This window comes from Podarcis gaigeae (assembly GCF_964106915.1).
Source record: "Podarcis gaigeae genome assembly, chromosome: 3".
Taxonomy (NCBI): Eukaryota; Metazoa; Chordata; class Lepidosauria; order Squamata; family Lacertidae; genus Podarcis; species Podarcis gaigeae.
Window position 1 is genome coordinate 10,371,516 of NC_139680.1, and position 18,982 is coordinate 10,390,497.

General features: G+C 43.9%; 1 protein-coding gene across 7 annotated transcripts in view; it reads left to right on the plus strand.

The window, feature by feature from the left end:
* The window catches only part of FGF18 (fibroblast growth factor 18), a 137,738-nt gene extending 118,971 nt beyond the window's left edge, over window positions 1–18,767 (plus strand). For all 7 annotated transcript variants that reach the window (XM_083730821.1, XM_083730825.1, XM_083730823.1 and 4 more), the window contains one exon: window positions 17,698–18,767. In XM_083730821.1, the coding sequence (XP_083586947.1) occupies window positions 17,698–17,964 (267 nt within the window). In that variant the 3' untranslated portion in view covers window positions 17,965–18,767. The remainder of the gene's footprint in view (window positions 1–17,697) is intronic.
* Window positions 18,768–18,982: the final 215 nt, after the last annotated feature.

An 18,982-nucleotide genomic window follows, 5' to 3' on the forward strand; every position in this document is an offset into this window, starting at 1 on the left:
CCCCTTTCTTTTTAAAGCAGAGCTCCTGTTTAGCTAAGAATGCTATCAACCCTATGATAGGCTAACAGGCCATGTTCAATTGCTAGGGGCCATCGATTTGTCTAGGAGAGGCATAGGCAAACTCGGCCCTCCAGATGTTTTGGGACTACAACTCCCATCATCCCTACCTAACAGTACCAGTGGTCAGGGACGATGGGAATTGTAGTCCCAAAATGTCTGGAGGGCTGAGTTTGCCTATGCCTGGTCTAGGAAGTTTGGAAAGGGAATGCAGAGACCCCAACAGCATCTTGGAAAGCACTGTACTAGATAAGTCCAAATTGCCCTTATCTAAGGCAAGGGAGAAGCAGACTAGTAAGGAAGCAACACAGATCTAGGTTCAACAGCTCAGTGGAGCAGGCACCTGGAGCCCTCCTAATAACAATCTCATCAACCAGCCAGGATGCCAGGGGCACTTATTCCTCTTTTTCTGAGATGCCAGAGGATTGCAAAGCTTACTTATGACTCATCTGAATGATTCTGGGAAATGTATAGTTCCCTGGAAACTATAGCAGACCAGAATGCTAGGCTCCAAGGAAAGATAGGGTTTGGTGGTGCATCAGAACCTGCACTATTATACTATCAGTTTGGATCTGGTGGTGGGTGGTAGGAGCAAGTTGTCTGCCTTGGAGCTGTCCGTGGTGCTGCAGTTTATCTCCTGTTCTGATATGAAACCTGTCTCCAGCCGTCCTTCTTTGACTCCCTCACAGCTAATCAGCTCTGAATTGCTGCTGCTTGCTACAAATTGTGTGTCCCATGTAGCTCCACTTGGTCCCCAGAGGACTTTGTTCTTGCTCCTGCAGGCATCAAACGGCCAAGAAAGGACACTTGGAAACCTCCAGTAGCTCTGTAGCAAATACAGTCAGTAGGCTGTGACAATACACTAGGTTCCTTTGGGAGGAATGGTGGAATAGAAACGTAATAAATAGTAACAGGTTTAGTAGTAGTAGTAGTAGTACCAATTTCACCACTATATTTTAGGTAAGCAGCTTGAGATCCAGAAGGTGAAGCATTGTTGGCTGAAAAACTAGAAATCAGACCTTGGATATCTCTCAAAGATACTAGTGGATTATTTGGACAATGGACCTTTACTGGCTAGCTCTCCAAATTTACTAAATGGCATAAAAACACCCCAAATACTGGTGCTTTCATAGGTGGCAAGTAAGTGATTTGGGGGCGGGGAATAAATAAAAGGGTTCCCTTTCCAGCACAATCATTTCCATTGGAATGACCATATCAAGGAACTTACAGACTTTTCTTCTAGTATTCTGGTTGTAGGGTTTTGGTTATTTTGGTCTTGCTAACTTCTTTCACCCATCTATTTTAAAATATAATGCTAATATATATGAAGGAATTGCGTTTACATTATGCAGCACACCGTTCCCACGCCAAATTAGCTCCCTAACTTTCCCCATATCTGTTCAAGATTTCTTTAGAAGCCACAAGGACTTGAAATTCAAACCATCCAGGAAATCACCTTAATATTTTCATTATTTTTTGAGATAACTTTGGAATTTTAAATGTTTTATTCTTTCCACCCTTCCCTGCATCTTTCATGAGCCGTTTTTCCCCTGCTCACATCAAGGTCTGAAGCACATAAGTCACTCACTTTGCATGGTCTGAACTTGAACTCACTATACAATGAAAACAGATGAAGCAAGGTTTTTGACTGGGAAACTTGAAGATTTTCTGGTGAGATAACTGCTTTCCAAGCCAATATACATTTAAAGTTACCAGAGAGTTGCTACAGTAATACCAGATGGTGGGGATCTCTGTAGTTTTGGAGGACCACAAACAAATTGTTGCTTGATGCCAAAGACTATGCTGGCTAAACTTTAACACTGACTCCTGCCAGAAGCGTTCGTCGAAGGGTAATAGGGATTTGGGATTGTTTACATTGCAGCTTTAAAATGGAGGCTATTTTGCAGTGTGTGTGTATTAATACAGAAAGCTTTCATTATGGAAACCCAAAGAGCAATCATCCCTTGGAAAGGAATGACCATGATCTCCTGCTTAACATGGTTGGGTCTACTGCCATGTCTGTGCACATCAGATTTAAAGGTAAAGGTAAAGGGACCCCTGACCATTAGGTCCAGTCGCGGCTGACTCTGGGTTGCAGTGCTCATTTCGCTTTATTGGCCGAGGGAGCCGGGGTACAGCTTCTGGGTCATGTCGCCAGCATGCCAAGCCGCTTCTGGCAAACCAGAGCAGTGCACGGATACGCCGTTTACCTTCCCGCCGGAGTGATACCTATTTATCTACTTGCACTTTGATGTCCTTTCGAACTGCTAGGTTCGCAGGAGCAGGGACCAAGCAATGGGAGCTCACCCTGTCGCGGGGATTCGAACCGCCGACCTTCTGATCGGCAAATCCTAGGCTCTGTGGTTTAACCCACAGCACCACCCGCGTCCCTTACACATCAAACTACACGACACTGAATAAATCATTTAATATTGCCCAGTAACAAAAGAACCCCCCTGCTTCCTGATCAAGGTGATAGGAGTGATATCTTTTCAGTTTTAGAAAATGAAGGGTTCTTTTAATTATTATTATTCACAAAGAGAATGAAGGAGTACTGAGTGGAAAGGACAACATGGGAGAAGGTGCCCCTTGTTTCACCAGATGGGCGATTTCACATTCGGATGTTCCTCGTTTTAAAACAGTGGCTCCCAACTTTTTTTTTTTGGCCATGCCCCACCTAACCATCTCTAAAATCCTGATGCCTGCCCCCATGACATATGTTGTTGTTTAGTTGTTTAGTTATGTCCGACTCTACGTGACCCCATGGACCAGAGCACGCCAGGCACTCCTGTCTTCCACTGCCTCTCAGCTCCTCCACATGCAGCTGCTGGGTGACCTTGGGCTAGTCACACTTCTTTGAAGTCTCTCAGCCCCACTCACCTCACAGAGTGTTTGTTGTGGGGGAGGAAGGGAAAGTAGATTGTTAGCCGCTTTGAGACTCCTTCGGGTAGTGATAAAGCGGGATATCAAATCCAAACTCTACTTCTTGTGCAAAGTTTTGCACAAACAGATGGATATTGTGCACAAATGAAGATGGTGTCCAACGCCATCATTGTAGGACTTCCCTTGTTTCCCGTTCAAATGCATATTCTGTGCCTGCGTAGCTGTTGCGTGCCCCTCCGACATCTTTGCTGAGTTTTCTGCCAAGACTCCAGAGTATGCAGCTCGGAGGATTCTTCAGGTTCAGAGGCCAGCATGCTGGAGGAAGAATGCATGTAATGAGTAACACTTGGCGTTCATTCACTGCTAGGGATGGCCTGGCCTTCAGTGCTACGAAGCAGCTGAAAATGCATAGGCCATAGGGAATCTCGATGGTAATATTTTCAGGATTTTCTTGGCACGGAGTCAGACAGCTGAGAACGGAATATTCTTATGACAGTTTGATGCAATGGCTTCATTATGCAAAAGATGTAGCTCCAGATCAACAATCTTCCCTGACACCCACAACAATCTGCCAAGATTTTCGATAGATTTATTAGTTGTTATTACTCTGATGCCGTAGTGAGCTGGGTTTTTTTTTATAAAAAATATATTTTTAAAAAATCGCTTCCTTTCCCCCGAAACATCTGATAATGGTACACAGAACATACTGGTGCTGGTGTAATGCACAGAGAATTTTAGGCTTTGATCCATAGGTACTGTATTGGTTATATGGGGTTGCTCGTGCATAAGTTGCCGCCACTCCTGGCTAGGTAACCTGGTTAAACCTTTCCTGGCTGGACAGCCCTTCACTTCGTGGCTGTTCAGTCGCTAGCAGAATCCGTCAGTGGGCGTTTCTTGAACTTCTTCCACCAAAGAAGTTATTTGACGCCAAGTCTACGCCTACTTTCCCTGCGCAGAAGTCTTCTGCGCAGGGTGGGTGTGGGTAGCGGAGGACCTGTGCTCTCCCCGCTGGTCTCCAGTGAAGAGTCCTGGAGCCCTCTCTCCGATTCCACCATCCGCCCCCCTTTATCCCTGGTGTTACGCTGATTTCCTTCCCCAGCTGATGAGTCCCCTCTCTCCCTGCTTGGCCCTTCTCCGGCATCGCTTGGGAGCCCTGCCTCCACTTCTGGCTCCGATGTCAGTTCCCTGACAGGTACCCTTCTGGACCCAGGAGATAACATCTGCTCAATGAAGAGCTTTTTTTGATTCTTTTCATGAGAGCGTCGTGTGAGGAAAGGGAAACTAGATCCATTTTCGTTTTTCCTCTCAGGGCTGGCTCAGTACAGTTTGCTCCCCAAAGCAGCAAATGTTCCCTCTCTCACTTTCCTCCTCAGTCAAGATGCACAGTCTAGCAGAAAAATCCCACAAGCACTTCTCCTTGGGAGTCCAGATAGAATATAAATAAATTAGTTTGCTGTCCTTTCATGTCAGCCCAAATCAGCTGCCTGAGGCCACCGCTTCACTCTGCCCAATGGTGGAGCCAGCCCTTCTCCTGCTTTCTGGCCTATATGTGTAGCAGAATGTGGTGGTAGAAACTTGAGAGGGCTGAATAGACTGCAAAACGTTAGGCTACAGTTGAGGAAGCCATTTTTTTTCTTGTTTTTAAAAAAGCACCTTATGATTAAAAGCCAACACAGTGTTGGTGGAAGAAGATTGGAAGAAATTTAAAGTTTATTTACAGAAACATTGTAAAATTAAGGAATCTTAGAAGGATGTTGGAATGAAGTTACATGGTTTGAGCAGAAATGTTATAAAGGATTAAGAAAAAATAGACTGTTAATTGGTGAAAGGAGGGAAAGTAAAGTTACATTATATTAAGATAAATTATAGGACAAAAACTGGGAAAGATGGAAAGGATTTGCTGAAATAGCTAACTGAACTAGAATACAAAAAAGGGAGGTGTGAGGAGGTCAAGGAAACAAGCAAATGAAAGATAAGTTATGGGAAAGTTTGTTGTGTTTTTTAAAATTTGTTTCTATTTATCTGTTTTTTTCTCCCCCCCTTTTTTATTGTGATGTGTTGTCTTGTTTTTGTGTAACTTGGTGTTTTCTCTTTTTTCTTTCTGTAACCTTTAAAACTTTAATAAATATTTTTTTTTTTTAAAAAAAGAAGCCAACACAGTGTTTTTCAAACAGAGGGCTGGGATCCAACCTTTCAGGTGGGTTTTAGTGACACATTCTGCCCAGGGCTTCCTCACTTGCCTTATCGACCTCCTGGACATGTCATCACCTTTGGCTGGACCACTGCAAGCACCAGCAAATTGCTTGCTGAGGAAGGGGCTGAGGAAGTGTTGAAAGAAATGAGAGATGAAAGGTTGTTGCTGCCACTGTTGTTGCTAATAAACAAATTAAAAAGTGATAATTACAATTAAAGGAATAAGAGCGTCAAGCTGTTATAAGAGGAAAAAAGGAATACAAAAAGACCAGGGAGGAGGAATGAAATAAAATAGCAGGATTTTTTTTTTCATGTGCGGTGTGTGTGTGTGTGTGTGTGATGGGGAATTAGATGTAAGTTGAGTGTGAAAGGAGAGTAGGAGAAGAAATTACAGAAGATAGGTAAAAATACTTTGAGAGGCAGGTGAGGGTGGGAAGGAAGAATTATGAAACAACTTAGTCTTTTGATCAGCAATTTCTGCCTAAATTCGGGAAAGGGCAGGCATCTACTTAGCTTGAGGAAAGCTAAGTTTTGGAACCCCTCACCACAAGGAAAATGCGGTGACAAAGAACATAGCCATTTCCAAAGATTGGTTAGATATCAGCAGAGAATGATTTCAGCAACTGCCAACTGATTAGGTCTCCATCTGCCACCATTTTGTGTCCCTGAACCACCATTTTGTCACTAGCGGGCCTCAGCAATTTTCTTTTTTAAAAAATACATTTTTATTGGGGTTTTTTAAACATATCATTTCCAACAACCATTTAACGTAACTTCATATCTTATACACTATTTTAGACTTCCATCAACAACTTCTGAAGATTTTCCGTTCTTTATCACTTGTTCAGTGTTTCTTAATTTCTCTATTACTTTGAATTATCCTTAACTGATAATTCTCATCATAGTCTTTCTTGCAATATTTCAAATAGTTCTCCTTACAGAACTTGCGGTCCTACTAGCGTTATCTGTTTATTACATTTGCTTTTCAAATAGTTCAGATATTTACTCCAGTATGTGGGGGATTAAAAACATGATTCCTGCACCACAGCATCAAGTAGTTGGGTCCATTCTACCACTGCAGTTTTTGGCATCTCATTCTGGCCCATGCGCAAACCAGGCCATATCATCCGCATAGTAGCAAGTCAGGCTAAAGTGGAGAAGAATGTAAGCAACACCCATTAACTAAGTAATGGAGATAAGGGTGAAGACAGAAACGCTATTAAGTGTCAGGGGCGAATTCACTGTTCTCTGAGGTAGTTTCTTAAAAAACAAACAGCACAGATGGACCTCTGTTTTTTCACCAAACAGAGCATTCTGAGAGCAAGTGGAGAGTACGCTGTTGGAGGGAATAAGGCCGGAAGTTCAAATTACAACTCGCTAAACAGCTTATGACACTCCATTATCCCCATCGTCTTTGTTGTTGTTTAGTCGTTTAGTCATGTCCGACTCTTCTTGACCCCATGGACCAGAGCACGCCAGGCACTCCTGTCTTCCACTGCCTCCCGCAGTTTGGTCAAACTCATGCTGGTAGCTTCGACAACACTGTCCAACCATCTCGTCCTCTGTCATCCCCTTCTCCTTCTGCCCTCCATCTTTCCCAACATCAGGGTCTTTTCCAGAGAGTCTTCTCTTCTCATGAGGTGGCCAAAGTATTGGAGCCTCAGCTTCAGGATCTGTCCTTCCACTGAGCACTCAGGGCTGATTTCCTTCAGAATGGATACGTTTGAACTTCTTGCAGTCCATGGGACTCTCAAGAGTCTCCTCCAGCACCATAATTCAAAAGCATCAATTCTTTGGCGATCAGCCTTCTTTATGGTCCAGCTCTCACTTCCATACATCACTACTGGGAAAACCATAGCTTTAACTATACGGACCTTTGTTGGCAAGGTGATGTCTCTGCTTTTTAAGATGCTATCTAGGTTTGTCATTGCTATCCTCATCATCTACAATATTGCAATATCAGCATTTGACTACCTTACAGGGCTTTTCGAAAGGAAATCATAGCATGGGCATAAGGCTTGGTGATTTGAGGTTTCATGCAACTGTTTAGGTGAGTTTGTAAAAGTATACTGGTTAACTGATTGTTTTCTTAGAAACCCTGGTCCCATCCCCTGGAAATAGAGCATATGATCCAAACTAGGGTTACATGAAAACAGTCTGCTACAATTCTCCACATTGTTTGCAAGTGGCAAAGTTGCAGGGGAGGGTGGAAGATTTCACAGATAATTCCTGAGGGAGGGAAAGTGAAATTCCCTTCTCATACACCCCTCTTCTCGGAAATTTTGGGTCACTCATAATTGAATAAAGCTCTGTTATTCATCTTGGCAGAGGAGGAGAGGAATGAAAGGAGAAGGGATCAAGCCCACAGTTTCCTTCAACATAATTAAAATGCAATATTAGAACCTGATATTAAAATATCAGTATACTTGAAGAAGCATCTCCACCTCCATCGCTCAGCCTGGACACTGAGGTCCAGCTCCGAGGGCCTTCTGGTGGTTCCCTCCCTGTGAGAAGTGAGGTTACAGGAAACCAGGCAGAGGGCCTTCTCGATAGTAGCGCCTGCCCTGTGGAACGCGCTCCCATCAGATGCCAAGGAAATAAACAACTATCTGACTTTTAGAAGACATCTGAAGGCAGTCCTGTTTAGGGAAGTTTTTAATGACTGATGTTTTAATGTATTTTTAATTTTTTGTTGGAAGCTGCCCAGAGTGGCTGGAGAAACTCAGCTAGATGGGCGGGGTATTATTATTATTATTATTATTATTATTATTATTATTATTATTATTATTATTATTTTACCTATGTTCAAGTGGGGATACTAGGATGGCCATTTCACTGAACATTCCCCAGGGGAGGACTAAAACTGCCCAATAACTTGTTTGAAGGTTATTTTCTGAGAAAGTTTGGCCGAGCCTGAACCCAAACCACCCATGCTTGTTTGCTTCTGCTGCAAGGATGAAGATTTGTTTGGCATTGTTTACCCTGTCCTTTTCTGTATCTTTTAAAACAGCTACATGACACACACATGCCAAATTGGGCTGAGCCCTTTTTCTTCCATTTTTTTTTTAAAAACACCTTCTAAGATGGCTGAATGTTTACATTATTTTTAATAATAAGTCAGTACAACATTGTCACTGCTGCATTTCCTCTGCGTTGACAAGCTGGTATTTCATGTACACTTAGTTGGGAGGAAGGTGTACATAACTATGCAATTCTTTTCTTTTTTTCAAACAAAAACCCTCATGAAAATCCACCAGCATTTTAAGTGTGCATATCTCCTAATAAGGGACGCGGGTGGCGCTGTGGGTTAAACCACAGAGCCTAGGACTTGCCGATCAGAAGGTCGGCAGTTCGAATTCCCGCGACGGGGTGAGCTCCCGTTGCTCGGTCCCTGCTCCTGCCAACCTAGCAGTTCGAAAGCACGTCAAAGTGCAAGTAGATAAATAGGTACCACTCTGGCGGGAAGGTAAACGGCGTATCCGTGCGCTGCTCTGGTTCGCCAGAAGTGGCTTAGTCATGCTGGCCACCTGACCTGGAAGCTGTACACCAGCTCCCTCGTCCAATAAAGTGAGATGAGGGCCGCAACCCCAGAGTCGGCCACGACTGGACCTAATGGTCAGGGGTCCCTTTACCTTTATCTCCTAATAAACACTTTTGTGTATGCAGTTTTGCCCAACATGCACATTGTGCAATGAATTTTTCTTCATGTAACACGTTTTCATATATTATTTTCACTAATACATGCATTTCCCTCACGTATTTGCATTTTGGTGCATCTGGCTAGACAGCTGCATCTCAAAATTCGGAGAAGCGCACATTTCGAAGGATTGTTATGCTTTGCTTTGCATACTGTTTCAAGAAGTGTTAATTGGAGCAGGTTGATATTAAAAAGTGAACTGAACTGAATTTACCACCCACCTTTTTTAAAAAACAGTATAAAGAAGTGAACAGATTAGCAGGACTTGAATAAATTTAGCAGTATATGAGGGAGTAGGAGATAACTAGTAAGGGGAGTAGAACTTTGTAACTTGGAATACATGGAGGAGAGGGAAAAGAAAGGATAACAGAGAAGGAGAGGAAGTTTTGTTTTGTTTCCTTAGTTTGTTGTGGTTTTGTTTTTACATTTCTTATATTCTTTACCTATTCTTTTCGAATTGTATGTAAAAACGCAAATAAAAATTACTTTTTTTAAAAAATGAATTTACCCCACCCACCAAAAAAACAACAACCCCTCAATTTGGGAGTAATTCCTCGTGAAATCTACACGACTGCCTTCAGAGTAAATGTGGATACCCTTCGGATGGCCCCATAGTTTAAGAGAAATTCTGCCGAGTGTCCTCAACTCAAGGCATTGCTTAGAAGAGAGCATTTGCGCAGTCACAACAGACTGTCCTTTGATCCTCCAGATTAGAGAACCTAAAACGTGAAAGCAAAGCTCCAAGTAGGCCAAATTGGACTATAAAAGGTGAGGAGAGGAGCTGGCCGATTTGCAGAATGTCAATATAAGAGTAGCAAATGTTTCAGCAGGTTTGCCTGGTTCAAGATGTTCCTTGTTTACTACCGGAGAGATAATTAACCAAATGCTTTGGACAAACAATCCAGTAAGTGTTCCAGGGGACTTCTCAAAGGGCACTCGCTCTTTTTCAACTCCGTTTCCTTCCTGTCGGATATGACCCATCAACGTGCATACTTTATCCCCATTATAGATATCCCTCATTACAATGTTGTAACTTAAAGTCAATGTTATCTTGCTTTTTTTTTTTTTAAAAAAAGTGGCAGCCGTACAGACTTATCACCTCATTGTCCGGTAGCTATTGAAAAAAATAACCCCTTTCCAAAAACAAGAACAAGAACCAAGACTTCATTCTCTGCTGGCATTAAGGTTGTTCTGAAACAATAAATATATAAGAGGTGTCAGAGAGATGTGATGGCTTCTCCCCTAATACGGATTGGCCGTGTTCAAATTATAGGGAATAATAATAATAATAATAATAATAATAATAATAATAATAATAATAGTTTTATTTATACCCCGCCCTCCCCAGCCAAGACTGGGCTCAGGGCGGCTAACACCAGGAATAAAAACAATTGATTGAAATTCAACTTAAAAAACAAGATTAAATACAACATTAAAATGCAGCCTCATTTCAGTGGAAACTCAGATCAAAAACTTTTTGGGGAATGAAAACGTCAAGTCTTCACCAAGGCTAACTATGAAGACTGGTCCGTGGGCCAGGAAAAAGCCAGGGAAGTCCCCCCATAGGAGAAAGGAAGGAAGGAAGGAAGGAAGGAAGGAAGGAAGGAAGGAAGGAAGGAAAGAAAGAAAGAAAGAAAGAAAGAAAGAAAGAAAGAGGGGGAGGGGATCAAGTTGATCAACTTTGGGGATCAACTTTGGCATGGAATCAAGACTTTGGCTTGGAATCAAGACTTTGGCTTGGAATCAACTTGATCCCCTCCCCCTCTTTCTTTTTTTCCTTTCTCCTTCTGTCTTACACAACTCTGTCTTACAGGCCGTGTGGAAAGAAATCAGATCTTGCAGGCCCCTGGCCAAAAGGCTGTACCCCTACCCTTTGTGATGCGCCCTCCTAGCTGCTGCTTTTAGTAGGTTACAGAGGCATGGTTTGGCTTTAATTGGAGAGAGTCAGGAGCAGAGTTTATGGCTTTCAGGAAGGATCTCCTAAGCTTTCTCCCCATAATTGAAGTACCGAGCAAAACCACCCATGGCGGGCTCACCAAGGTGCACAAGGACTGTCAAATGCTTTCTTCTCTCATCACTGTTATTCCTTTTAGCAACATCCAGCATGGTTCATGGTAAATACCGCTTTATTCCCTTTTCAGATATCATATCCTGGGCAAGCGGTAGCTACCATCTTACGGGATGGTACCAAAGTTCTTAATTCCCGGTCTCAGAATACGAACCTATGCCGAACAGAATGTGCTTAACATTACCAATTGAGCACCATTTTGCATGTTCAGACCCAGAAACCTGCCCCCTAAATAAATTCACACTTGACTCAAATTTTGGTTTTTGGCAGAATTTAGGCCACAACTTTATTGATTTCAGAAAGTGACTGGCTGCACAGGCTCTGGTTCGACTAGCTCCCTGCCATGCAGGTAGCACTGACCCAGGGTTCCAGCATAGGTCAGCCAAGGGTGAACACCTGGATAAGCGGAAAGCCGGGAACGGGCTATCTCCGCCACCCAAATGTCCCCCTGGACTCTGGCACGGGCACAACCCCCTCTCAAGGGTTGACCAAAATCAGTGAGTCCCTGGATTCCTTTAACGGAATACCCTTCACATAGGGATGGCGAGAGCATTCTCCCATCCCTATCACCTGAACCAGAGCCTATCCACAACCTTACAAGTTGTGATGATTTGCTACGTGGCAGGCGAAACCCAAATGGCACCAGCTAATCAGCTAAGTGGGACGCAGGTGGCGCTGTGGGTTAAAGCCTCAGCGCCTAGGACTTGCCGATCGAAAGGTCGGCGGTTCGAATCCCTGCAGCGGGGTGCGCTCCCTCTGCTCGGTCCCAGCGCCTGCCAACCTAGCAGTTCGAAAGCACCTCCGGGTGCAAGTAGATAAATAGGGACCGCTTACCAGCGGGAAGGTAAACGGCGTTTCCGTGTGCGGCTCTGGCTCGCCAGAGCAGCGATGTCACGCTGGCCACGTGACCCGGAAGTGTCTCCGGACAGCGCTGGCCCCTGGCCTCTTAAGTGAGATGGGCGCACAACCCCAGAGTCTGTCAAGACTGGCCCGTACGGGCAGGGGTACCTTTACCTTTAACTTTAATCAGCTAAGTGGGGAAAATTCCTGCTGTGCCCCTGTCCCAACGACAGATGACACACAACGGCATAGCAAGGTCAAGCGCAAAGCCCTAAAAGTAGGGAGAGGTGGGCGGGTGTTCTGAATGCACATGCTGAAAGAGGAAGCTCTGGGTCACATTCATGGGCATAAATAGGTCCCTCGAACCGTTTGGACTGCGTCCCATTGGCCAGATTGCACCCAGCTACGAGGGACCTGCCAATGGGGTGTTGTGGCTGACCAGTCGTAACCACCCACAACACAGGGTGTCGGTTTTCCAGGTCTCACCGCAGTACGTGCCCTCTTTAAGGGAGGACGTTGCAGTGGCAGCATCCAAGCCACCAGGACCCCAGGGAAATGCCGTTTCCCAGAAAATGTGGCTCAGAATACGGATGCCAAATGTCTATCTGTAAACTACTTGACCCAGAGCTCTTGGTACTTAGGAAGCTGCTGTGAGCATGCTCAGCAATGTCGAAATGTGGCTGCACCACAGGTATTGACATTGAGCTTGTTGTTTTCATCACCAGGGAAAAGTGCCCTAAAACTCTTGCTATGCTAGTCATTGCAAAACGAATGTTCGAGAACTGAAATTCATTCTACCTTCTCATTTGACAAAGACAACTGACATCATTAAAGGATGTGCCATTTCCTCCTTCAAATTACATATATGCATTGATTAATTTTTTTAGGGGGTCAAGTTACAGTTTATCACAGTTCTGAACTGATTCAAAACCACTTCGGCTGGATTTCCCTTACCTAAGTAAAGAACGAGATAGTATTTATAGGATGATGATGATATAATTCATTATTTATACCCCGCCCATCTGGCTGGGTTTCCCCAGCCACTCTGGGCGGCTTCTGACAGAATATTAAAAATACAATTAAAACATCAAACATTAAAAAATTCCCTAAACAGGGCTGCCTTCAGATGTCTTCTAAAAGTCAGATACAGTGGTACCTCGGGTTACATACACTTCAGGTTACATACACTTCAGGTTACAGACTCCACTAACCCAGAAATAGTACCTCGGGTTAAGAACTTTGCTTCAGGATGAGAACAGAAATCATGCTCTGGTTGGTGGCACGGCAGCAGTTAGAGGCCCCATTAGTGGTGCTTCAGGTTAAGAACAGTTTCAGGTTAAGAACGGACCTCCTAGTCTTTATAACCCTGTACCTTCTTCCAGAAGGCAGAAGCTGAAAGAGATCATTTCCGGGGTGCGCACTATCCTGCGCTATCTCTGCAGCTTTCTTATGGCACCCGGAAGCATAGATTTGATCCAAGGTGGGAAGAGTGCACCCAATTATTCTCTCCGCAGTCTTTACAACCCTGGACAGCATGGTTTTTCCCCTTACCGTGCAGCTCCCAAACCACACACACAGACCATAAGTTAATACACTCTCAACAGTACAATGGCAAAATGCCAGGTCCTTTGAGAGATTTTTTTCCGGATGATTCTCAGAAAATATAACCTCTGCTGTGCAGAGACAGAAGGAAGACTGCATTTTCATATTCAGCTGCCGCCATGGTTAAGAGCATGAGGGAGGTTGATGATGGAGGGAAGATCTTCTCCCCGTTGTTCCCTTCATACTTGCAAGCCTACCTCATACGGAACCTTTTCACTCCACCTGCGAGCCTGCCTGCCTCCATCTGCCTCTGGTTCCCTCCTCTGAGCTCATCCACCAACCTGCTTGTTTGCCCCCTGCCCCCCGCCAGCTTGGCCAAGTCATAGCTCAGGCAAACTTCAGAGGAACAAGCGGGGCAGTAGAGGGCAGCTCACCAGTAACCTTCGTGCCCCAGCCTGTCCTTGCTGCTCTTCTGTGACTTGCCTAAACCACCTGCTTCCTTGCTCACCTGCATGTCTACAAAACCTGCCATCATGCAGCAGTCCATGTGACCACCTGTTGGTGGCCGTGGGGACTGTAGCATGACCACGTCCTTACAATCTTATTATATACTAATTAAGGATTGCACGGGGCGATCCTATACATGTCTACTGAGAAGTTCGCCCCATTGAGTTCAACAGGATTGCTTCCCAGGCAACATTGCAGTCTAAAATTTCTTAATGGGTAGGAGAGTTGAGTTATAAACCAGAGACTGGTTCTAGGAGAAATCAAGAACACTTTTTCTACTGAACTTCCTTCTAAAAGTGCTAAGGGCATAATCCTTGAACAAGCCTGATTTGAGACATTCTTCATTTCCAGTAAATTTGTCCTAGACCAGTATTTGATTGAATTTGCATTTTGGTTATATTTGTACGGAGATCTGACTCAATTCTTCTATTCTGTTTTCTTTCTTTTTCTTTTTTAAAAAACCTCATTTAATCCAGGACTCAAAAGATAGCAATCATGTCAGCAATGGTAGTGTTTTCATAGTTTTGAAGTTTGCTGATTTGGCAGTATTAGGAAAAGCTTGACTGAGCTAAGTTGTCAGACCAAAGGAGAGATGACAGATTGCTCCAGATCTCTGGAATCATAACACTATGGTTCCTCTGTATATTTCCGGCAGAGAAGCAATCGATCTATTCCAGAGGCATGCTGAATATATTTTTTTTCTTGGCTCCAATTTGGCAGAAACAAATCCTGAAATCCATTTGTGCTATTCAGCACAAAGCAAGACAATTATTACGTTTATCTGAAGCAAGTCCAACATTTGTTCCTCAAATACATGATTGACTTTGATCTCTTCATTCAGTGTACACAAATCCTTCAATGCATATGTTTGGTGGCTAATACCATTTTCCAGGCTCAGACCCTAACCTTGCCTGATTCCAGTACTTCAACTTCTGATCATTGGGGTTGCAGAACTCTTCGCTCATTGCCTCCAAACCCAGATATTTAGCAGAAAATACACAGTTTTGTTATTTTTAAAAAAGCAAGACACATCAGGAGACTTTTTATTTCAAGCTTAACTTCACATATGATTACAACCACTTAGGATTTGATGAAATTTAAGCAGAGGAGGAAACAGCCAGCCGTGGAAGCAGATCCTTACAGGCCTAACATGTTTGGCTGTCTCTCCAGCCAGGGTTGGCAGCCCTGATGCAGTTACAATTTCATGCATGATGTGGTGGACTGATTTTCAAATAACAGTCAAAAGGAGCCTTCGCGTTTGACTATATTATACTTATGGTAATAGTCTTATATACAGGGTTGTGTATACTCTGTGCTAAACAAAGAGACAAGCCAGGTACATTATGTGGCCAGGCAATCAAAATTCTGCTTGAAGAACAGCTAGATTCTGCAACCTGTGTATGTTATGGACAGTTGCATGAATTTTCCATCGTTCACAAAATATATTCTGCATTTTGTTCTTGTTGCTATTTTCTATTTGATTGGGCCTTTTGAGTATAACTGGCATTTTAAAAAATGGTTTTACAGCTTTTGCTGTCTCTTTTATTGCTTTTGCATCTGATTTTGTGATCTTTTTATTTTTACAGAGTTCTACTACTGAGTATAGGAACGTGGGTGGCACTGTGGGTTAAACCACAGAGCCTAGGACTTGCCGATCGGAAGGTCGGCGGTTCGAATCCCCGCGACGGGGTGAGCTCCTGTTGCTCGGTCCCTGCTTCTGCCAACCTAGCAGTTCGAAAGCACGTCAAAGTGCAAGTAGATAAATAGGTAGCGCTCCGGCGGGAAGGTAAACGGCGTTTCCATGTGCTGCCCTGGTTTGCCAAAAGCGTCTTAGTCATGCTGGCCACATGACCCGGAAGCTGTACGCTGGCTCCCTCGGCCAGTAAAGCGAGATTGGCGCTGCAACCCCAGAGTCGGTCATGACTGGACCTAATGGTCAGGGATCCCTTTACCTTTACTGCTGAGTATGCAAAAGCGTATCGCTAGCTGCTCTGTGCTCCCATATAGTGATGCAATTATATTTTTTTTGCATAAATATAGTTTTGCTAGTCATAAATGAGCCAGGCCAATGAACCCCCCCAACTACTGAGACCCCACCCCCCAAAAAACACACCTGGCTCCTTCTTTGACCTCTAATATTTCAGTTGGCATTTCACCCTAACACCTTTAAGCATTCTTTCATAGCTGTAAAGGCCACAAACATACTTTTCAACAAGAAAAGAAAATTAGGAAGAGGCTTAATTTATTCTGCACTCCCACAGAAATCGTGTCCTCCTCACAGAGAACACATGTTGCGGTGAGATCATCAGGACTGACTTCACCGCTTGTGTGGGTGGGAGCGATTGGATAGCCACAACAACCCAATTGGTGGTCCCTCGGTTGCTGGGGTAATTCTGGCCATTGGGATTGTTCATGCATTAACCGAGGGACCTATATGTACCGCTGCACATTGCGCTGAGCTTCCTCTTTTCACCTAGTGCATTGGATCACCTGCCCACCCTCCCTGTATTTGGGGTCCATTTTGACCTTGCTATGCCATCGTGGGTTGTCTGTTTTTTGGGACAGAGGCCCAGTAGGAATTTCCCCATTTGGCGGATTGGCTGGTGCCACTTGGGTTTCGCCTGCCGCGTAGCAAATCGTCACAACTTTGTAAGGTTTGGCGGTTAGACATTGGTTCAAAGTGGAGGGGAGGAGAGGTTGTCACTCCTGCCCGTCCAATGCACAATGTTTTTGTCTGATCCCCTTCCAGGGGTTAGGGCCACACCAGAGCCCCTGGGAGCACTTGAGGGTACGCTTGAGACTGCGCCTGGTTCAATGCTCCCCCACAATGTTTACCTGTACAGTGGTACCTCGGGTTACAGACGCTTCAGGTTACATACACTTCAGGTTACAGACTCCGCTAACCCAGAAATAGTACCTCGGGTTAAGAACTTTGCTTCAGGATGAGAACAGAAATCATGCTCCGGCAGTGCGGCAGGAGCAGGAGGCCCCATTAGCTAAAGTGGTGCTTCAGGTTAAGAACAGTTTCAGGTTAAGAACGGACCTCCGGAACGAATTAAGTACTTATCCCGAGGTACCACTGTACTGACCTCTGCTGGTGTCCAGTTGTCAGTGCTGCCCTGCTGAGGTCAGGGGCAGCTAGTCAGGAACCAATGCCTAAACAAACCACTCACAATCTGTAATCAATAAAGTTGTGGCCAAAATTATGTCAACAACCTTAAACTAAATTCTGTGTCAATTGTGTCTTTATTTATTGGGGGAGGTCTTGGGATCTTAACACGCAATCATGGCATACAAGCAGCCCTTCTTATTAGAATAAATGGCTCAGGATGGCAATACCTCAATGACCTCCTCTCTCCATATGAATCTACTCAGACCCTGAGATCATCTTCTGAGGCCCTTCTTTGTGTGCCTCCTCCATGAGCGGTCCGGAGGGTGGCAACACAAGAATAGGGTCTTCTCTGCAGTGGCCTCCCATTTGTGGAATGCTCTCCCCAGGGAAGTTCATCTGGCACCTGCATTATATACCTTTAGGCACCAGGCAAAACTGTTCTTCTTCAACTAGGTCTTTGGCTAATTGACATCCAATGTCCTTTTAAAATGTGTTGGGGAGGTGGAGAGTTATTGGGTTGCTCTTGTTTTTGTTTTTATCATGTATTTTGCATTTTGATTTCATGCTGTGAACTGTCCTGAGACCTGCGGGTATAGGTCAGTATACAAATTTTAATAAGGAAAAGATAATAACGTAATAAACAAGACCAAATCGTCCTAATCTTCCTCTCCTTCTATAGAACTAGCTATAGGAATGGGCACTGCCATTGATGTTCCCAGAATGAAGTGTACTTTGGCCAACTGGCTGTGTGAACCATTTGCCATTTTTGTTGACTTTCTCTTCCTATTTCATTTTCAGCCGGATGGCACCAGCAAAGAATGTGTCTTCATTGAGAAGGTCCTAGAGAACAACTATACGGCACTGATGTCGGCAAAGTACACGGGCTGGTACGTCGGCTTCACCAAAAAGGGGAGGCCCCGGAAAGGGCCCAAGACACGGGAGAACCAGCAAGACGTTCATTTTATGAAAAGATACCCAAAGGGTCAAGTGGAATTACAGAAACCTTTCAAGTATACGACAGTGACCAAGAGGACTAGGAGAATACGACCCACCAACCCCAGTTAAAAGATAGACAAAGACAGTGTCATGCAAATGAACTACAAAAGATAGACTGTTCCAGAGAAATATTTTTACACTAAAAATAAGGGAGAAGCTCTATTTTTGTACATTGTGTTGATTTTTTTTTTTAAAGACTGGATTGAAAAAGAAAAGAAAAGAAAAACCCACTGGGGGAGCTGTAAAAGATTTATTGTGACTTGAAGACAAACAAAAATGAATGGCTCTATTTAAATTGACTTCCCCCCTCCCCCTCCCCCTTCTGTGGATTGACATATAGGTGCTTAATTCTCTTTTTGGAATGGGTGACTTTTCCAAGCCAATCCCTAGAGGGGAACGAGTTCACCTTAAAATAAGAGTAGAAACCAAAACCACAAACCAAAGAAAACCAACGCTCACCTTTCCCAAAGTCCCCGAAACAACTTGGATAATTCTCTGGTGTTGCGGTGATCTCTTTTTATTGTCTGCTGCGATCTTGAACGAGACAAGATGGTCTGCAAATCAGTCATTGAGCTTCCATAGAGGGCTCAGTACCTCAGTCCTTTGTAACCCTTTCTGACGACATAAGGTGTCACGCCTCTGTGATCCTGCAATTGTTTCGCTCACTTCTGGAGAATGCTGCTATCGACCTTCAAGTGACTAAGTAAAATAACCTAATACACCAATGATAAGGGAATATTTTAAAACCAGCTCTATTATATATATAAATATATATTATATATATAAGCTATTTATTTCACCTCTCTGTATATTGCAGTTCCATGAACCAAGTATTACTGCCTCAACAATTAAAAAAAGAATTATTTAAAACACATACATGTATTACTGCTGTTCACCTCTCCCTCCCGCAACCTCAGCTTTTCACTGAACGACACTTGCCGCCTGGGGTTGAGTTCACGGGGATTAGGTTATCCAGACTAGAGTTCAGAATTTATTATCAGACGTGCCAGGAGCTCAGTTGCTCTTTTCCTGGATTGTAGAATGGTTTTTTTTTATTTTTCATTTTCAAATTCTGTAATTTTGACTT